Here is a 22,763-nt window from a genome sequence, read left to right on the forward strand (position 1 = left end):
GCCTTGGTGTGTCATATATTCTTTCTTTCAGGAGTTCCATGTAGCCCTATTAATATGTAGCAAGGCTGGAGTAAGCTAGCTGCAGCTTCAGATCCTTCAATCAGTCAGGGAAGATTGCATATAACATATATTGCAAACAATCACAATAATCTAATAATCCAATAATCACTATCAGAAATTCTCATACCTAGATTATTAATATATAGTTCTATAACGAGTCTAGATTCCTTCTGGGGTAAGCTACCTGCAGCTTCAGACCCACCAATCACTCAGGAAAGATGGTGCCTTTTCTTCCTTATGCTGAATATCTTAACTCTTTATATAAGCACTGTATGAAAGGGGGTTTTTTGTCCTATTTTCACCTAAACTGAAAGATACACAAAAAGAATTATATGCAAATATAGATTGCATGCTTTCCTTTACAGTTCAAACCTATGCAGTATTACTCTAGTCTGAGCTCATTTCAATGGGCAATTTCAATTGGATTGCAATATTAAACATTTGTTTAAATAAGACAAAGCAATTTTTAATATATACTATAGTAGTCACACCATTCTAAGGCCACTGAAGTCAATGGACTTAGAAGGATGCAGCACAGCTCAGGACTGTACTTTTACTCATTAATTTATTAGACTGTGAATTTAAAAAAACCAACAACTAAGATTTCAGAGAACACACGCACTGAGCATTTCCTGGACAGCATCAGGCATGCCATGGTCATGCCATCACAGTTTACACAATTACAGTGTCTAATAAAATTCTGCAGAGAAATACTGAAAAAGGAAGATGTTTCAAATGTCTTAATTCAAAAGAGCTGCAGGAATCATCTTATTACTTTCCATTATAATTCCTTTTACCAGTATTTTTAAATCGATTTCTTTGTGAATATATAGTTAAATGAAAGCTAAATAAAATAACTGTAAAGCTAAAATCCTTGAAGTGTTCATGTGTGGCATTAAAAGTGGTATTAAAATACATGAGATTTACTTGCTCTTCAGAAGTAAGTAAATATGGCTGGACACATCAGTGATGCTGTTGACTAATGATGGGGGGGAGGATCACGTTGAGGACAGCTATGTTGTTTAGCAGAAAAAGTGGGTCTGAAATATGATTTGTATATTTGTGAATGATAGGAAATATAGTTGTTAGGGAAATCCAGCAACCAAGACATGATGTGTTTGGAAACGAGTATAATTGCTTCAGAGAATGATCTCATCAAACAAGACATGCTAGTCTTTCAGGCAGCTAAACTATATAGATCTGGGATATAAATGATATTTTTCTGTTCATTTATTTTGAGAAAATTCCTCTTTTGATTTATGGGTAAATGTAATGCTTCACACATTTTCCCCCTTTTTTAATATTCATTTTTACTTTAAAAGATGAAATGCATGTATATCAATATTCAACACAAAGAATATACATTTTTCTATAATCAATCAACGGTGACAGTTGCTTAATGTTTCTTTTGAAGGACCTTTACAATGTTTTCTTAATTTCTTATTACTTCTTGACCCAAAGAAGAATAACTGCCATAGATAAGACTATTGAATTATTTCACATTCATGATGTGAAGAAATCACTTTTTATTTTGAGCAAATTCCCCTGCGTATTATTGAGAACTATGGTAAATATTGGGCTAACATAAAAAACCTAACTCTATATATCTAGGGTGCTGTGTAGTTTCTGGGCTGTATGGCCGTGTTCTAGCAGCATTCTCTCCTGACGTTTCGCCTGCATCTGTGGCTGGTATCTTCAGAGGATCTGATAGTAGGAATGGAAAGCAAGTGGAGTATATATAGTGTGAGGTCAAAGCCTTCGACAATCTATATATCTAGTTTCAGGTTTATTTACAGGAGTAAAATTTTATCAGCCTGGTGGGTGACCACCATAATTGTAATTTCACTTTCAAAAGACAAGCTGTGAATACTAGAACTTTTCTAACCATGCAATTGCATGGCAATCCTAGTCTATATCTATGGATTCAAAAGGGTTAGACTCATTGCCCCCTTTAAGCAGTCCCCTGAGCTATGCAGAAGTCCAAAAACACTGCATGGAACTGAGCCACCTGTAAGAGCTCCCCCTGCTGGGCAGCCCTTTATCTGCGCAGCACCAATGACTGTGACAGCACATGCTCTCGGCTTACAGGGAACGTTGGTTAGACTGGAGTAACTCTTCACTGGATCACGCTGCACAGAACTGCACTGCAGCATGCTCTACATGGGAATCCTCTTGAAGAATGTTTGGGAACAACTAATATAGAATGCTACAGTGAGAATCTGGAGAATCAAAGGGGGCTTAAAACTGTATTCTAATTCTATTTAAATGTGTTCCCTATTTTCTTCTGAGTGCTGGTATAGACATTTAAAGCTCTATAAAGCTGGGAACAGCAGACGTTAAGGAACAGATACTCCCATATGACTGGGCCACTGCAGTCATCTTTAGGGCCTTGCTTTGAGTCCCTCCATCAGTTGAGGCTAGATGGGTGGAAACCTGAGGGCCTTTTCAGACATGGCACCAAAATTATGGAATTCTTTTGCTAGGGAGGTTTACCTGTCCGCCTCTATCATTGTCTTCTGCCAGCAGGTGAATTTTTTTCTGTTTTGCTTGGGGCTCCCTCACTGACCCTTGTTGTTTATGTCTTTTGTTTGGTTTTTCGTAATTTTTTTGTGTGTGTCTCAGTATTTATATTTAAGCTGGCTGTAATTTTTCACTTATTCACCACCTTGGAGACCCTAAATTGGGTTGAAAAGTGACATTAAAATGTTATAAATAAAATATAACAGCACATAGAGGAGGATAGAGGAGGGGTCAATAGTGAGGTGCAGAGAAAGAAAAACACATTCCATTTTATTTATGGTAAAAAAAACATTGGTCACAGCTTGTTTTATTAAATCCAGGCAAAGATGCAGATGGACAGAATGGGGACAGAATCTGGATCCTGGCATTGGACGACCCAGCTACTGCCCAATGAACACCCTCCTCCAGCCCACCTGCTGGGGGAAACCTGGAATGGCAAGCTATTGGGAGCCATCTGGGCAGCAGTGGCATAGGAGGTTAAGAGCTCGTGTATCTAATCTGGAGGAACCGGGTTTGATTCCCAGCTCTGCCGCCTGAGCTGTGGGGGCTTATCTGGGGAATTCAGATTAGCCTGTACACTCCCGCACACACCAGTTGGGTGACCTTGGGTTAGTCACAGCTTCTCGGAGCTCTCTCAGCCCCACCTACCTCACAGGGTGTTTGTTGTGAGGGGGAAAGGGCAAGGAGATTGTAAGCCTGTTTGAGTCTCCTGCAGGAGAGAAAGGGGGGATATAAATCCAAACTCTTCTTCTTCTTCCATGATCCCTTTGCCTCTTGGTGGTGTTGGTCAGCTGGCTACCCCTGCCTGGAATTTACACCCCCTAGGCTTCTTATTGGGGCTTCCAACCATGGGGAGGCAGGCCCACAGGTAAAGCCTCCCCCCAAAATAATTCCCTACCTGCCAAACTGTGACAGACAGTCAAAATCCACACCACATTGTACAGCCAACATGATACAAAAGCAAACAACCAACACAATCTAAGGAGGGTTGGTGGGCAAGTCGCCAATCCTGGGAAGAAAAGCAAGACCACGTACAGGCTTGTTCAAATAGTCCTGTGGGTTACCTGGTATCATCCATGCCTCATTGCCCCCAGCTGACATGGCAGGCTTGCAAGAGCTCCTTCCTATACTTCCTTCTACTGCCTAAGGGGACCATGCAGCAGCTGCCCATGCCTTTCCTCCTCCTCCTTTCCTTCAGTTCTCACAATGGAGAGATGTAGGGAGTGGTGTCCCCCAGGGATCCGTTTTGGGACCAGTGCTCTTTAACCTATTCATAAATGACCTGGAAGTAGGGGTGGGTAGCGTGGTGGCCAAGTTTGCAGATGACACCAAATTATGTAGGGTGGTGAGAACCACAAAGGATTGCGAAGAGCTCCAAGTGGACCTTGATAAATTAGGTGGCTAAGAAATGGCAAATGCAGTTCAATGTAGCAAAATGCAAAGTGATGCACATAGGGGCAAAAAATCCAAACTTCACATACAAGCTACAAGGGTCAGTGCTATCAGTCACAGACCAGAAAAGGGATTTGGGCGTCTTAGTTGATAGTTCCATGGGAATGTCAACTCAATGCATGGCAGCTGTGAAAAAGGCAAACTCTATGCTGGGGATCATTAGGAAAGGAATTGAGAATAAAACTGCAAAGATTGTCATGCCCTTATATAAAGCAATGGTGCGACCGCACTTGGAGTACTGTGTCCAGTTCTGGTCGCCACATCTCAAAAAGGATATTGAGGAGATAGAAAAAGTGCAGAGAAGGGCAACAAGGATGATTGAGGGACTGGAGCACCTTCCCTATGAGGAGAGGCTGCAGCGTTTGGGACTCTTTAGTTTGGAGAGGAGACGTCTGAGGGGGGATATGATTGAAGTCTATAAAATTATGCATGGGGTAGAAAATGTTGACAGAGAGAAATTTTTCTCTCTTTCTCACGATACTAGAACCAGGGGGCATTCATTGAAAATGCTGGGGGGAAGAATTAGGACTAATAAAAGGAAACACTTCTTCACGCAACGTGTGATTGGTGTTTGGAATATGCTGCCACAGGTGGTGGTGATGGCCACTAACCTGGATAGCTTTAAAGGCCATTGCTTTCACATCCTGCATATGAGCTCCCAAAGGCACCTGGTGGGCCACTGCGAGTAGCAGAGAGCTGGACTAGATGGACTCTGGTCTGATCCAGCTGGCTTGTTCTTATGTTCTTATGTTTTTCTGAGCAACAAAGAGTGGCATGGGGTCAGTCCTATGCTTAACTAGCATAGATCTTTTTTCCTCAGAACTCTGAATAAAAATTGGGCTAAGAAAGAATGAATAGTACAAGATCACCTAGCTAATTTCATGGTTGCATCCTAGTTCAGCCCTCTAACCATTAAACACGTTCTCTCAAACAAAACTAAGAAAGAGCTAACCATGATACGTTCTTTTATAAGACGTTTACACTGTGGACTAGTGCATTGCACCAAGAAAACTAAAGCAAACTGGTAATTTCTGTTACTGCACGAGCACAGTTTGTATCACTGTGTTGGTGCCTAAAGCAAGCAGTGCACCAGTAGTCATCTTCATTTTGAAGGACAAGATGCCATAGTAGCTTGATCCTTCAGTTTTAATATTCATCCTTTCTCAGCCATCTCAGTGTTTCCATGTTATTCTGGTATACCATAATGGTAAAGATTCAAGGTATGAGCTCAGATTGCACCAATGTATGTGCTTATTTGTAGAATACTCTGAACAGTTAGTATTCTCTGAGCCACATCGCCCAATACCTTGAGGTACCTGCCAGGACTTCTCATATATATATATATTTCATATTTTATTGTTTCAGGTTTGGTTTCATCTTTAACAAGTCAAAACCTGAAGTTCACAAAATAGATCTGGAAACTGTGGCTTGCATCAAGACTATCAGCTTCAAAAACTACAGTTGCTTTCCTCAAGCCATGGCCTATACCCACTTGGGTGGCTACTTCTTCGTCCAATGTAAAATGAATACATCAACACCAGCAACTCCACAACTTATAATTGACAGTGTTACAGATTCCGTTATTGGTCTCAACAGTGACGTATCAGGTACTCCCTATATCTCTCCTGATGGACGCTATTTGGTCAGCACTGATGAACACAGTGGGCGGATCAGAGTCCAGGCAATAACAGTCCAAGGAGAAATCAGGCTGATTTATGACTTTCAAACCACCATACACATATCTGATCTGACATTTCAGTCCTCTTTTACAGAAGGCAATCAGTATTATATATATGCTACTTCACATTTGCAAACAGATGTACTTTTTGTAGAGTTGTCAACAGGAAAAATGGACATTTTGAAAAATTTAAAAAACCCTATCAAATCCAAAGACTGGCCCTGGAGCAGCTACAACAGAATTATACAAGACAGTGGATTATTTGGGCAATACCTTATTACACCAGCCAAGGATTCACTATTTATTATTAATGGGAGACAAAACACATTACGGTGTGAGGTTTCAGGTATCAAGAGGGGTAATACAGTGGTTTGGGTTGGAGATGTATGAAAAGGCCAGAAAACAGAACTTTCAGGGAAAAAGTACTAACTGGACCTTTACACTGCACAAAAAAATATATGCAGTAGCATTGTATATTTTTACACCAAGGGAAAATCTATAAGCTTCATGGTGCAACATTGGCCTACTTGCAAGATTCATAATATAAGGTATGTTCTGCTACTAGGAGTTGGTTATGCTGCGAATGTGTGTGAAAGTTATAGACTTTACAGCTTGAGTTTTGGAAGGTGTACTGGGGAAGGGAATAATTTCCCCAGATAAGATTACATACAGCTCATTCCTTGGTGATTCTGTAGAACAAAACCACTTTTGAGTTGGAACGCTGATGAATCTTTGAAGTCTATCTTGCTTACCAGTATTCATTCTGTTGGCCCACTGAACCATTTTCTAAAGTTTGTGACACAAGGCACAAAATGAGGTCAGAAGCGTAGACTATTGACATAAGCAAACAAACTGGAGGATTTTGCTATTCATACACTTTGCAAAAAATGCAATATCAAAAGTCCTTCACAGTTTTTTTTAAAAAAATATTAATGGCATTGTTATTTTATCTAGTTAGAAGATTTAAAGATTCAAACTGATAAAATTTCCATTCACCTAAGAATGAATAATAATATATAATTTTTACATACATTATTTTAAAATGTACAGGGGAACCAATTCTCCTCTCATAGACCTTCCTTAGCTAATGGCCTCTAATGAGGGCATAAACTTTAACATCAAAGGAGGTGAAACTGATATAAGTGAGGATGGGAAATCAACCTGAGAGAGAAGAGTGTTTCACGAAACGGTCTTTAGAATACAAAGTTCCACAAACAAACAAAAATCTGAGGGAAACAAATATTGTTTGTTTTGTAAGAAAGCTTAATAGCTCAAAAAGAAAAAAAGTTGAGATGCCTTTCTGAAACCAAACTTGACAGAATTCTAGACTGTCAGCTCCTTCTCCCGTCCCACGCCTACTTTCACATTAAAATGGATGTGATTGCAACGCACCCCACCCCTTCAGTTCTAGTGAGAACATTTTGTATGAGCTATGTCTGAAAATAAAAGAGGTGGACTAGACTTGAAAGCTAGAAAACGTGTGGGAAAATATGCAAAAATCTTATCTGTAATCAGGAAATAAAGCTTTTTCATTTATTTTTTAAGCTGCAGAAGCCATGCAAAATGTGTAAAATGAGCTGCTGTTTTAGCTAGCAGACAGGAAAATAAGCAGTGGTTGTCCCCATTGTAGAAAGAAATATTTCCAGAAATCATTTATTCTCCTTCATTAAAAATTTACTGTTACTAAAATTAATTGGGTTCTTCATAAAAACAATGGCTATGGCTTGAAATGCACCCTTTTCTGTAGCACATTTCTGTGCAGAAAACTTTTAGCCTTTGTATAAATCAGGTCCTTAATTTACATCTGTCACCCAAGAGCCTGGAAAAGGAGGCTGCTGCTGTTCATACTTGCCTCATTCATATTGTTCTCATTTATAGTCAATTATCATTCAGTTATGAAAAAAATAGAGTAATCTAAAACCAATTAAAATATAGCCAAGAATGCAGCAGCAGACACTGAGAACTGTAAGCTGATTTACCATAAAACATTACATCTGTTCACATAGTTAGAGAGATGTAAAATATATGTACCTTGTTAAGGTTGCAAGCAGCCACTAATAACAGTTTGGGGACTGATGGAATAATGAACACATATATCAGCAACAGCCTCAAGCTCTGTGTAGCCTAAGCCATCAGAGATCACATGAAGTATACCGAGAAAGCCTAACAAGGCCATTATTATCTGCTTTGATTGGCAGCCTGCTACCTGACCCCACCCCCTTTCCCTCACTGGAGATGCCCGGGAATCAAACCAGGAACTTAATGAATTCAAAGGAGATGCCCTGCCACTGAGTCACAGTGAAGTTGGTTCAAACTTAGGCTCCTTCCACACATGCAGAATAATGCACTTTCAAACTGCTTTCAGTGCTCTTTGAAGCTGTGTGGAATAGCAAAATCCACTTGCAAACAGTTGTGAAAGTGGTTTGAAAACACATTATTCTGCATGTGCAGAAGGGGCCTTAGTTTTTCATGTTCAATATTGGTTGCATCATTGTAATGGATTTACCAAAAAATATGAAAGCTGACGTTCTTTTGGTGTGAGCTTGTCACCCTGCATTAATCCAAAGCCATTTGCTGAATACTTGTGGTGATGTTAATGATTTAACAGAAATGCTTGAAATTAATCCCACAATTCAACTTGCAGTGCTGAAACAATGAACAGAAACATTTCCTATTGGTTTTCTCCTAAATGACATCATTTTACAATACCTGCTGTATAATTCAAGGCTGCATTTCCACTGTTAAGGTAAACTGTTGAACAGACATTTCAACACTCATCCACCCATCCCAAGGCACTATGGGAACCATTAGTGTACAATATTTGTGACAATAGTTAGAATTGCTAAGTATTCTCAGTGTCTTCACAAACCTACATCTTCCATTTTTTCCAGGAAAGCTATTGCAGTTGTACAACAGGTAAAGCCCATAGAATAGATATAGTCACCTAATTCTGGATGCTGTAAAGTTATTGACCTGAAAATGTAGATGATCAGAATCTTGTGAATTAATGAAGCACAAAATGCTTACAATTATCTTAAACTCCCTGCTTAAACTTTACAAAAGAGATAGCAGAGTGTTCTAGCACCTTTACGTAAAAGAAAGGTGAGCGAATTCTTAACAGATGAGGCTGTCTGTTCCCCATTCCAGTGTTATCACTGCTCAACTACACATAATTTTTCTAAAGCCTACAGAACTTTTCCTATGAGCCATAGAAGGTTAGAACCTTGATAATTATTAATGGATGTAGCCTCCTTTTATTAAAATTTGTTGGGGAGTAATAGTAAAGCAAACTGTAACCATACATTGCACTTATTTCAGAGGTGTTTTATAGGATCTAGCCACTTCTCTGATATTTATGATTTCTTGAATATTTCATTCTGAATATGGTACATTTTCAATAAATTAAGAATTATTTATGTCACACATAGCAGAACATTAATTTTATACATTTTATTTAAAACTAATCCTTGTAAATATCTGTTCAGGTAAATATTCTTGAAATTGGGATATGAAGGATGTATAATAGACTTCACTTCTTTCTGTTTATCTTAACACAGTGGACTAGGGTTAACACCAAACCTTAACCTTCTAAAAATGCTCTTATGCTTCTCCTTTCTCCTCTACCCCCAAAATCCATGGTTGTGTTTTCTAAATATCCGAATGGCTTGGCCCTACTTAGAAAATGATGTTTAAATTAGATATTTCACATCTCTTGTGAACAGTTTCAATGATGTTTGATCTAATATAAGAAGTGCTGCACATTTGATACTATTTTCCCCCTTATATACACCAATCACAATTTCTCTGTACCACAAAAAGTGTAAATCATGTTTGTCTTCTTTCAACTTTTGATTCTCAAGCATATTAAATTTTGCTGGTTGCGTTTTCTGATTCTTTTGGTCTTTATGTTGCATTTGGAATACTATGTCATACTTTTTGTCCAAGAAGATGATAGTCCCAGTGATTAAATGAAAACAATTTAAATGGAACTAGAATGTACCTACCATGCTCACACATCTCTTGAGAACTCTGTTTGATGAACATTGAACTCAATGAACAAAATTGCTGATTTAAGAAATCAAGCCCTGAGAGCCAGAGCAATGCTTATTCACAGCTTAGTTAAATAAATGGCAGTGCAAAAAGAAATATCATGATTAGAAGGCGTGTTCTTTTTTAAAAAATTAAAATTTGAATTATCAAATAGGGTTTTTTTGTAGCAATCCAAAATTAGCTATGCTAGCTTGTAATTTAGATATACAGAGCATCATCCAGTACCCTCATCAGTGCCAGAACCCATGCATAGTTTTCATAGAGCTCTAGACAGTTCTGTTTCAACACTCCAGCCTGTGCAATGGAAAATTGTAGGGATCAGAAGATCTGTGCATACCACCCATATGCCATTCAAGTTCCTTGTGCTTCATATCATGAGGGCTGGATGTAGATCATTGGCTTCTTATTGTCCAGAACAGATCATTGCACTGCCTGCTTGCTAAAAGAGAACAAGGCACTGCTAAGGAAATTACTCTTCAGTAAGGTACTGACTTGTGCAAAAGTGATGACTTAAAGCCAGGAACATGATGTGGAATGATGTACTGACCAAACCAGTACAGTTTCCAATTTATCCCTGGGGGAAGGATGGGTGACTGCCACAAATACAACCTAAGGCATTAGATCACCTTCAAAAAGCTGTGCATTTCTTTGAGTCTTGTTTAATTATTTCAGCACATGGTCCTCTGCACTGCATAGTATCTTTTGTACTTGTCAGACACTGTCAGACAATGTCAGTCAATATCAAATGACAGACAGGACACTAGATTGAGCTCAGTGAGTAAAGCAAAATGCACTTAGTTGAAGCCAAACAAGCTCTTCCAGAGCTTTGAAAGGTTAGCTAAAATGTAGCTGCCCTTTCCCCTTCCAGCTCTGGCATTTCATGAAATGCAAGTCAAATGAATTGTTACAGGCATTTTTTGAATTCATTTGAAATGCCTGTGTGCTCAAAACTTTTCCAAAGACATTCATAATTTACAATTATGACACAAGCCCCCTGGCATATATTGAAAGAGCATCCACTGGAGGATGAAAACTCAACTATTTTCCCATTGGCATAACTGAATTGTAATAAGACAGCAACAGAGAGATTAGCATCTTAATTCAGAGTACATCTGCTGAGGCATCTGTCTACCATGTAGTTGCAATTTTGCTGAATAATGCCCTGATTAGTGATGTGTTGATATTGGGGTTGATATGTCTCATCCTAACAATTCCTGTGGTGACCCAACATGTCTTGAAAACATGACTTCTGTCAAACAATCTGCATATCATCTGCTGCTCTAATGTGATGCTCTTTCTTTCTGAATTACAGAGCATAGGGACTTGATGGGGGTACCATCTGAAGTAATTAGTGACAAGAAATGGGTGTCCACAGAATTCCCCCCTTCAAAACTTCTGTGCAACCACACTATTAAGATTGGGATCTGTAATTTTCTTAAATTCTGATGCTGCTAATTGTTTCTGATCCAGCTTGTATGCATTCACTAGTGAAAGAAGTCAGAAATCTAATAATTTCCCATGTATTGTTTACAAAAGCAAGCATCTAGCCCTTCAGATGTCACATACGGGTATGGGTAAGAGAATGCCAGATGATTTCCTATTTCATCCCTAGAAAAGAGTGAGCAGTATTTCCTATTTTACAGTTGTTCAAGTTAAGCTCAAATACAGCTCCTGAGTTTATATGCAATTGAAGTGAGCAACATTCAACACAGGTGGTTTCCGCACGGGGAAACAACAGCACTCCTGGGATGGAAAAAAATGGTCCCTGGGGCACTGTTCGCAATGCAGCAGCGCCGTCCTGGCTCCTCTGAAGTGGCGCGAAGACACCGCTTCTGAAACTCGCTTGGGGGACGAGGTTTTTGGAATACACCGGTTGCCACCCGTTGCCAAGCGAACAGCAGTGGGTGGAAGCTGGCGTATTCCCGTGGTGCTCCCGAACAGCTGCCTACCGTTTCCTTGCCTTTTGTCGCTCTGAGGAGGGAAGGGGACACGCCTCCTTGCCTCTGCCGCTTCAGCCATTGCTCTGGCCAGGGGGCATGTCCTCAGGGGTTGGAGCAAGGAGGCATGTTCCTCAGGGGTTGGAGCAAGGAGGCATGTTCCCTCGCCCCCATAGAGCTATGCAGGGAAGAGGAAATAAGTTTTTAAAAGTGGTGCACCAAAAAACAGCAGCTTCCACCCAGTGCCATTTGCTTGGTCATTGCTGCTTATCACCACCAGCAGCAGCAGCTGCGCGAAGTCCTCCCCCACAACAGCATTTTTACCGTTCGCACACTGCTGAACAGCCCATGTGGAATCTGCCTCTGTAGAACAATCTGAAGAGCTTTTGGAACTCAGGCGGATTCCACATGGGCCAAAAACAGTGGTGTGAAAACAATGTAAAAATGGTGTAAAAGGGTTTCCACCATTTTCACACTGCTGTTTTTGGCCCATGCAGAACTCACCAGAATGTCTAGGAATTAAGAACTAACTTCCTTTGCTGTGTTCAGTCATTTCTGAGGAGAGTAGTTCAGTCAATGTGTGTGACTCATTCTACTGATATCAGCCTGTGACCAGTGTGAAAACAGTATCATACACAGACTGAGGGAAGTGGTGGAGGGATTTATTTAGGGGACAAGCTACACACACACATGCACTAGTGAGGAATATACCTTCTAGTGAGGGAACAATTAATGGGTACCAGTTAGTTTGGCATATTGGGTTTGGGCTTTGTTTTTCCTCCAAAGAGAGTGATTTATGTTTATTTTGGGGGTTCTAACTGGGAAGGCTGAGTGAGGGTACGCTAACTAAGTACCAAGGCTGCTAGGACCCTGCATGTGAACAATTCTGTAGCCAGCAACATCTTAAGAAACTGTACCAGCTAGGGAACATCTAAGCTAACTGGAAACTGAAACTGAACAAACTTATTAAACTTGTGCCAAAGCTCCTGTGTGTATATATTTCTCCTGCCTTAACCATTCCTTTCCTGAAAGTAATTTATCCTCCTTTCCCATCTTCTCTCTGTTAATTAACCCTTTATTCTGTTTAAATTTAAAATCTGCCGCAGTATTATTATTTTGTGTTTCTTATCAAGGGGTTTGCCAGAAGAAAGGTTTAATACAATGGTCATCCTTCACCTTCTGGGACTGAGGGAAGTGTTTCTGTATCACCTTGGCTACTATTTCTTAAGCAGCTCAGTTCCTGAGGGGGAAAAAGTTAGGAAAAATCTGAGGACAGGTCAGTGAGTGGTTTCCCTGCCTGAAGAAGTTAGGAAGGCGAGGGTGTGTGTTGCATTATTGTTTCTCACCTTGGTGATTTCCGCCCTCCTATCACTACCTTGAAGGAAGGACCAACCAATCTTATATAAACTGCTTTCTTTGAGTCAATACCAAAACTGGGCAGGCACTGTGTCTTAAAGCAAAGGTTAAATGCTTCCAACATGGGTGGAAGGATGTGGAAAACCCATTTCAGAATGTTCCCCTCCACTGATAACAACTACAAATTCCTTAATTCCTATTTTTTTATTTTATTCTATCTATGTTCCACCGTTCTTCCCAATGGGAACCCAAAGCAACTTACATCATTCTTCTCTCCTCCATTTTGTCCACAAAGCATTACCTCTGCTTCTTCAAGCCCTTGCCTAAATTCTCTGTTGTTATCAACCCCTTTTGTGCACCCCCTTTTATCCACTTTTATGTCTGTTCACAGCCATTGTTGCCCTGCTTCAGTGCTATTTTTTTAACTGAAAGAATATTACTCATGCTCTTTTTTCCACCCCATTGCCATACACTCATCCTTATGCAAATACACACTTTAAGCCTCTTTTGAAAGAGATCTTGAGTTGTCTTAATACATAAAAAATTGTCTAGCTTTAAAATCAACAGAGGAAATAAGCTTTATGCTTTAACTCCGTTCTTGTGCTGCAAGTAGCATAAACACTTGGATTTAAAAATCTCAGAACTGTCTGACAAACATTTTTGTACATTTCAAGAGATTTCTTTTCCAAGAACACTAAAACGGTGGGCAGGGGGATTTGGAAGATATGAAAATGTCCATTAACTTTTATTCAGTTGAGCACTAGTGTCTACTGGCAAGCTTTGACTGTAAGCTCCATGAAGGCAGGAACCTATCATTTTTGGTTATGCTGCAAAGCACCATAAGCATTGGTAACATTTTCTATACCAAATAATGATAAACTATGGAGGGAGAGTACAGTGGCCAGTGGGTTAGGGCTCACAAATTGGACAATATTACATTTGTAAGTAAGCAGAGAGTGCTAACTGCATGGCAGAACTCCCTCTGGCTCTGTAGCTTCACGTATGAACATACACCATTCATCCCTTTGAGGAAATGCTAGTATTTGAAGCTCAGGTCTTGGTGATAGCAGATGCTAGGTTAATTTGAGAGCTCTTGTTTGCAATTTAATGGAGTTGCACTTGACTGCTTGCCAGAACGGTGTCTGGAAAGTCTGGGCCTTTGGCCCAGGAGGACTTATTCTTCATTCTGGGCATGAATGTGTCCATTAGTTTGCCATGAAACATAAGTCTAGAAATAGCAATGCTAAACCCTTTGGGAAATTCAAGTGGCTACAGTCACGGCAGTCACAGAGTTATGAAAATGAAAACTAACGACAAGGATTCCTTCTGACCATGTCTTTAATTTAGCGTGTGGGAGGTGAGCTCAAGGACAGATAGCTTGTGAGTTAGCTTGAACCTACTGCAAGGAACTTCAAAGATACTGTAATTCTAAAAGATGTGGTCACTGAATATGGAAAACTCCCATACTGTCTTTCCTTAACAGACATCCTTTAAACAGCATATTCTTCCACTATTACAATTACCTATAAATATGAAGTCATACTTCTGTGGAGTCCCACAATGCTGTCCTTTATCTGTCTGAGGTCTAATATGACCTCATAAATAAGAAAAGTTAAAAAGCCACAAACTAGTCAATAGTTCCCAAAAATTTGGTAATATTGTAATGACTTGCTCTACAGCATAATTTTGCCTTTCTTGAATAATTAGCACAATATAGGGTGGCTGAAATGTATTAGACCTTAACAAGATAAGGATGTTTTACTTCAGCATCAGGTACATTGGTATGTCTGATGGTTTCAAACGTGATTATTATAGTGCTAAACAAGGAGAATACTGCCTAAATTGATTTAATTAGTAAGACTGCAATAGATCGTGGTGATTTCCCCAGCTTTACATTGCAGACAATCAGCTGTTTCCATTCTTCTTTGTTCACTAGGTTTGTTTTCTTTCATGAAGTTACAGGTATTCAATATAAATTGGATTAGTTAAACTTCTAGACATGAGCCAGCACCAACACATAAGCTTTTCCTATAGTCCCCTCCTTCTTCAAATCCCTAGCTTATCCCCTAGGTACAACGAAGCTCTAAATACATTTCAAACAAAACCAAACTATGTTGGTGAACACCATTAAGGTATTCATAGGATTTCTACAGCCCAATCCTCAGTGGGCTATTGGGCAAGGATGGTGCTGCTCCAGTGCTGCCTTGCCCCCTCAAAAGAGCTTTCCTGCTGTGCGGAAAAACCCAAAAGGTAAAAACAAAAAAGTCAAGAGACTCCCCCAAAAGGGAGAATAGAGATACACTACGAAAATTGTGACAGATCTCCACCAGTGCACGGGATCCAGTGGGGTGGTGGAGACTAAGGTTGGCCCCCATCCCCTGGCCCACCCTAGCCATGCCAGCGCAGTGTTTTCCACCAGCGGGCCTGAGCGATGGTAGGGAAAGTACCACCTCTGCTGGTGTATTTGCCCCTTGCACTGGTGGGGTGGACAACCATGCCAGCACAACAGCATGTTGGCTCCAGGGGGGATTCACAACCTCTCTGGATTGGGCTGCTTGACTGGAAATGGTTTCAATAGTGTGTAAACTTTTATGAGAGCAAGTTTACATGTTAGTAATTCCTTGTGCTGTGCTGGTGATGAAACTAAGCTTGGTCAATACCGTAGAAATTAGGTAAAATTCAATTTGAATTTATTTGGGTGTAAAATTATCTGTATGCCCAAATAAGACAAATAACATATTCGGATATACCCGAATATTTGAGCATACCCAAAAAATTCGGCTCCGTCTGATTTTTTTTCAGTATTTTTTGGTGTTGTTTTGTGTTTTTGCCTGCAGGGAACGCATTTTTTAAAACTACTAGCACCAAACTCTCAGGAGACTGTTCTGCTGATACCAACCAAGTTTCGTAAAGTTTGGTTCATAACTTTGGACCCCCAAATGGTGTGCCCCATCCCCCATTGTTTCCAGTGTGAGCTAACAAGAGATGGGGCTGGTAATGGCATCCAGGCTTGATGAACTTTGCTTCTGGGGGTTCAATTTTATGGGCCCCCAAAGGCTTATTTTGTTTCCTCTCTCCTACACATGAAGCCTGCTGGTTGAGTTCTCTCAGAACTCTCTCAACCTCCCCACTCCTCACTGCTGCCAAAAACAAAGTTCACCAAGACTTGATGCTATTACCAGGAGGGTCTCCTAGATCCACCCTGAAAGCCTGGTGCCTCCATCTTCAAAAATGTGCAGCCTGCACAGAAATTCCCCATTGGTTACAATGTAGCCACTGCAGAGCACAGAATCTTACAGACTCTTCAGCAAGATCTATGGTGGGAAAAATTAATTAACTTTTCCCAGCATAGACTTCAATGTGGCTTGATGTTATTCCCAGCTGGCTCAGTGCTGGAGATTTGGAGGGAGGGCTCGGGGTGTGTGTGGTTGTTCTGGGTATGGGTGCCTAATTTCCTGCAGGGCTGCTGGTGTGAGTCTCCTGAAAGGAACCAGCCAACTTTGCTAATGTTTGTATGGCTGGGCACTCAGTTTGTGGGCAACAGGTTCACCTTCAACCAGGTGCTCACAGCATTTGCCCCTTCCTGGTATCATTAGGAGAGTCTCTGGATGGTACCCTGAGATTTTGGTGCCACTGGCTTTAACAGTGTGCTCCCTGCAGGCCAAAATGCAAAAACACCAAAAAATGCCCGAATGCCTTGCATTTGGATTCGTTCATATTTGGACAGGACATATTCGGCTGATTTTGGCCCGAATATGCCCCAATGTGCCCAGGTTTGGGCCAAATCCGGGATTCAGTGCACCTGAATCTCCAAGCATAGATGAGACAAAGACTTTGAAGCAAGAGTTCAGTGGAAGTTTTGCGCTTTTCAGATTCACTTGTGCACTCTTCTCCTCATAACTGCTCAGAAGCAACTCTAGCCTTGCCCTCTGCAGTCTTCCTCATCTCTTCTTCATGGATCTGCTATTGGCTACATTTAAAAAATATCTTATTTCACGGTTTCACATAAGTTTTGCAGTGTAACCAATAGCAACTCTATGAAGTAGTTGAGGAAGTAGAAAAAATATGGAGGGAAAGCAGCCACCACTTCTGTCTAAATGTCATAGTTGCCAAGAGAAATGGGAGTGTATGAATCTGGGAGACATGAAACTCCCATTGAACATATGATTCAAAGTTCTTGAGTCATTGCTTCACAGACAAGAGCTCTTTTTAACAAGTAATGGTGGAGAAATAAGGAAAGATAGAGAAGTTTGTCAAAGTAGGCTAGCAACATATCTTACTGAACAGATGCTGTTCAATTTCTGGTTGGGGGGGGGTTCTGTGTTTGGAAAATTAATGCAACTCAATTGTTGCCACAGTTTTGCTTTGAACCTGTAGTGAGCACAAATATTCATTCTTGCCAATCTGTACTAAACTTTAGACTGGAAGAGCAGAGATGCTTTTTCCCTCTTTCTCTTGTCTACTTTCTAAGCAGACATGATCATTCAGCAGACTTTAGGCACAATAATCTGCTGCTGATTCAAAATTTACCCACTTCACTATACATTAATATTATCACTTTCTTATTTTTTTGGTTTCATTTAAGGTTGAATGTTGCTACCAACAGGCACACCTTGCCACTTGTTTTAAATTATTCAACCACGTACCTCAACCAGAGGTGTATCAGTGGGAAATGGTGCCCGGAGACTACTCCTTCTCCAGGCATCTCCTCACCCCTGTGCCCCCATGCTTGGGGCCGTGAGTCAGGGCATGGCCTCGCCCATGAGCCCTTCCGCATCGCCTCTATGCAGACCAGCTTTCAAAAGTCAACTTTCAAAAGCCAGCCTGCATGGAAGTCAGAGTGCTCAGTAGGCAGGGCCATGCCCTGAGCCATGCACCTGGGTGTGGAGGAGGCAGGACCACACCCTAGAGCCCCACCCCCAGCCTCCATGCAGGCAAGCTTTTGAAAGCCGACCTGCACAGAGGTTGGGGGCAGGGCTCAGCAGCAGGTGGCCCAGGTGGGCACTGTAGCTGCCCACCATTGAACCCCAACCTTTGCCTCCCTGCAGACCAGCTCCTGGGGTGGGGCTTGGTGGCGTGTGGCTGGGGCGCACATCAATTGGTCATGTGGGGGGCATCTAGTGCTCCCCCACATGACCGAAAGGCTTGCATCTGGGACATGAGTGTTCCCATGTTCCTGAGGCAATACGCCCCTGCCCTCAACTCTGCAGAATGGCATGGGTTTGAATTTTTAAAAGCTGTATCAATATGATTCTGAATGGAACTAAAGCAAAGTGGAAATTGCTTTGGTTTTTGTTTTACAAAAAGCTGGGGTTCGGACATTGCATGAGGTTATACAAGGTGATTTAGTTAAAATAATTGAAATTCAATAGGAATACTGATATTGTGAAAACACATAATGCTTCTTGCTGGGTCCCTGATCTGATGATGTCACAGAATTCACAGTAGAATCAAAATAACTGAATTGGTTAACTTTGGCAAAGGAGAAAAATAAACAGATCATTATTGTGCAACATCTTTTTGCAAGCAGATTCATATGTTTCTACAGTGGTATTCCCAACCCAGTTCTCAAAAATACTATTAACTATCATGCTGGTATCCCAATTTTCTGCCAAGAACCTCAGGAAACACACATCATATTATTCTGAGAATACATTACACTTACAGATAGGTACTTCCCTAAAAATCAACACTGAAATTCATGGCAAAGCAGAGATTTGAACCCAAGTCTCCCTGGGCCATCCATCACTCTGTTTAACAATACTAGCTCTCTAACAGCATTTTATCTCTCTTTGTCCTTCTCAGGAGGTGTTATTTTACAGCTTGGCAACTGCTGCTATGAATTGTTGCATGTGCAATGGGAGAATATTTCTAAACCATTATAATTCAAATAGCCCAATTTGTCATGGAAATTCACTGTTACTAGTAATTCTGACAATGCAATATAGATAGGAAAAACTGGCAGAATAAGAGATCAAACTGCCTTGTTTCCATTGTGTCCTTGATCCTGAATCAGAAAGGCATGTGGCTAGGAGGGAGAGCAACAGAAAACTAGTTACTAATCTAAAACAGCAAAGTTGGCCAGCCCACCACTACCAGCCAACGATCACACCCTTGCATGCATATGCCACACTAGAAGACAGTTAGGGGGGATGGGGAATCAACATAATTTCTGTCTCATAAAAAGACAAAAGAGGTCACAAAGGCAATACAAAACCATGTTGGTAAATTAGAGTGCAGGAAGAAAATTTCTCCTATAACAACAGTTTAGTGATACTTTTTGTGATTGTCTTATTTATTTTATTTTATTTATTTATTCTTTCGATTTATAAACCGCCCCATCCCCTAGGGGCTCTGGGCGGTGTACAACATGAATTTCTTGCATGAAGAAAAATGTTCATTTAAAAATAAACAGAATAACACTTTAAATTCAGTATCAATCCCTACTGTACTCAGAAACACAAATCACCCAAAGAGCTTTTCATGGAATGGGAGCAGCATTTCACCACTCAGCTCCCATATGTCAAACATATGTATAAGCAACAGGGGCACATAGAATTAGTATTTCCAACCTTAATGGGCTGTGCACTTTAACATCAGGACACATGCAGATTCATGTAATCATTTTTTTAGAAATCATTTATTTATTTGGATGTTTATAGCAATCTTTTCTCCCCAGTGGATGCCCAAGGCAGAATATTTCATTTTCTCCAGTTTGTCTTCACAATAACAACCCTGTGAAGTGTATTTGGCTGAGTGACTGGCTCAAGGTCATACAATAATCTTCCATGACAAACTGGGGATTTGAAATTGGGTCATCTAGATCCTAACCTAGCACCATTATACTATAGGCCCTTCTCACAGAAAAGAAATTATCATGCCATAGATAATTGAAAGGTCCCTGAAGCATTCAACATCCTCAAAAACAAGGAAGCACAGACCAGGAAGCACACGCTGTCCACTTTGTTCTCAAATGTTACTAGAGTATGAATGTGAAAATTCTATGTTCTATTCAATTTTTAATCCCATGGAAAGCCAGACACAAACTGTTATTTGCCTAAAGTACTTCACAAGGTTTTTGAGGAGATTTGAAGTTGCTTTACAGGTATTTTCTAGCCAGAGGCCTCACAATGAGGTGGTACATACAAATGTATTTAACTGTCTAGTCCAGGGGTCTGCAACCTGTGACTCTCCAGATGTTCATGGACTACAATTCCCATCAGGCCCCTGCCACCATGGCCAATTAGTCATGGTGGCAGTGGCTGATGGGAATTGTAGTCCATGAGCATCTGGAGACCCGCAGGTTGCAGACCCCTGGTCTAGTCAAACTACGAGGGACTCACTCAACTTCACATAGAAAGTATAGAAATACTATTCCAATGAAGTTCCACTCCAAAATATCCAGAATAAAGTCACAATCAGGGAAGAAGTACAAACCCACGTTAAAACACTTGAGAGAAGATGATGAATTGGAGGATGCTGCATTTGTACATAAAAGAGACGTATACAATTATTCTGGGCTGCATGCTATTAATATAACCATGGTATTTGTTTATTTAGTACTACAGTACCTCATACAGAGGGTCAAACAGTCCACGTAATTCTTCAGATATCTAACCTACATATGCAAGAGTACAATTATTTTCCCTCAGAACAGCAGTTGACTATTAGATTGATCTGGCTTCTGTACAACCAGATGTTCAAGCAGAGTCCCGCTAACCCCAATGACACTTCCAAGTGAAGGAGAAGAGTTTGTGTTGTTCCTGCCATCCCAGTTGGAGATGGAAGCCTGGCCATGGGCCGTCTTAGTTTTTTTTTATTTTTTTTTACTGCACAGAAAAATTGAGATGGTCCGTGCAGGGCAGGTCTACCTCATGCTTCTCAATGGGAGGTAAAGCAGTCCTCCAAGTGGCTAAGATTTTCTTATGCTTGTCTGCGTGGCTACAAAGATAGTTTCTCAGAAAAAAATTAAAAATAGGAAAATGATATATTGCCAGAATCAGGAGGACCAGCTGAGTACAACAATATACTTTTCAGGCTGAAGAGGCACCCAGGATCGGAGCCTGCAGAGCAAACGTTCTGGGACAACCTTCAGCAAATGGTGGCAAGAAGAATCCCTTCAGGTACACACAGGTGCAAGCAGAGGGTGAAACTAACCAGAGAGCAAAATAAATGGATGGGGAAAACAAGATGCCTCCTGAACTCAGCATTCCACACAGCCAGGCAGGGGATATCTTGCCGCTGCACTTTGAAGTGTTTTCAAAGGAAAACATGCTGAGTTTTAATAAGACATCCTGAGGACGTCTTGGGGTGAAAACTGTGCAGAATTCCTTCCCAAGACATCTTTTTTAGGTCCTCAGGATGTCTTATTTGTGCTGTGTAAAGCATAATGTTTATTTGCATTTTATTAAGATAAAAAGGATTGTGTAATTTGTGGGCAATTGTCAACATGTAGCCACATATTTTTAAAAACTGAGGGTGAAAGCAGAGCCCCACAAGACTACTGCCTCCATAGTTTCAAATGGGTAGCCATGTTGTTCTGCAGTATCAGAGCAAGATTAGACTCCCATAGAATCTTAAAGACTAACAAGATTTCCAAAATATCAGTTTTCAAAACTCAAAGTTCCCCAAGGAAATTTATACCCTGAAAAATTTTAAGATGATACTGGACTTGAATCTTGCCTCCATAGTAAGTCAGTACTTTTTAAATCTTTTGTGATAGTATTTTTACTTGCATGAGAATGACCTTAATGGCTGAAATGTGTTCAGGACATAATTTGGTGATCACACACAAAGAATCTGAAGCAAATTAGAGCTAATAGACAGTATTCCAGAGGAAACTGTGATATCCTAATTGGCTAAGAAAACACTATCAGTTTGCTTTATTGTAATTCTTTAATTTTTAAAAGTTCAGAATAAAGTCTGCTCATTTAGAGTAGAATCAATTGCTGCAGATGGTGAGACTTTACTTCGCTCAATAATCACACAACACGCGACGAGGCTGGAAAAGGAGATAGGCGCAGCCCAGTTGTGAGTATTCAATAACATAATCCAACGAACTATATACAAAAGGCTGTAGGCGACAAGCGGGTCCACACACATCACGTGATCTCCATTGGGAGGCAGCGGAAGGAAGCCCCAGAGATAACGCTCCGGCTTCGCCTTCGCCCTGCCTGAGGCCGGGTGCGGCTAAGCCCATGGCAGCCTATCGGCCATCCTCCTCTCCTTGCTTGCTTTAAGGGTGTAGGGCGCAGCTATGGCCCTCGACGCCCTGTCGGCCCGACCAACCCACTCCTGGGGTTAACCGGGCAATGACCCGGCCGCGGCTTCCGCCAGCCTGCCAGCCCACCCCAGCCTTCCGCCAGAACAAGCCTGGGAGACCAGCGGGAGCTCGTTTCTCCCCCCAGATGTGGCGACACCGTTGCAAACCTGCCAGGATTTCGACAGTAAGGATCTAGCCACAGCTACAAACCGCCAAAGGGAGAATTGGGTGGGCCTGCTGCTGAGTCACCGCCAGCTGGGAAGAACGGAACTGGGAAGACATCCTTATATATCCTGAAATCACCTCCGCGCTGCGGAATTACGTCATTGCGCCGCCGCATTTTCACGTTGCTTGGCGAAAATGACCGAAACACTTGATTATTAGGGTGCATCTAATTTTGCTGCAGATGGTGAGACTTTCGCCGGCTCAATAATCGCACAACAGCGAC

At 41.1% G+C, this 22,763-nt stretch overlaps 1 protein-coding gene across 3 annotated transcripts in view; it reads left to right on the forward strand.

The window, feature by feature from the left end:
• FSTL4 (follistatin like 4) overlaps positions 1–9,603 on the forward strand; it is a 556,321-nt gene extending 546,718 nt beyond the window's left edge. For all 3 annotated transcript variants that reach the window (XM_048488274.1, XM_048488276.1, XM_048488275.1), the window contains one exon: positions 5,398–9,603. In XM_048488274.1, coding sequence (XP_048344231.1) covers positions 5,398–6,100 — 703 coding nt within the window. In that variant the 3' untranslated portion in view covers positions 6,101–9,603. The remainder of the gene's footprint in view (positions 1–5,397) is intronic.
• Positions 9,604–22,763: the final 13,160 nt, after the last annotated feature.

The sequence above is a fragment of the Sphaerodactylus townsendi genome, linkage group LG03 (genome assembly GCF_021028975.2).
Source record: "Sphaerodactylus townsendi isolate TG3544 linkage group LG03, MPM_Stown_v2.3, whole genome shotgun sequence".
Classification (NCBI taxonomy): Eukaryota; Metazoa; Chordata; class Lepidosauria; order Squamata; family Sphaerodactylidae; genus Sphaerodactylus; species Sphaerodactylus townsendi.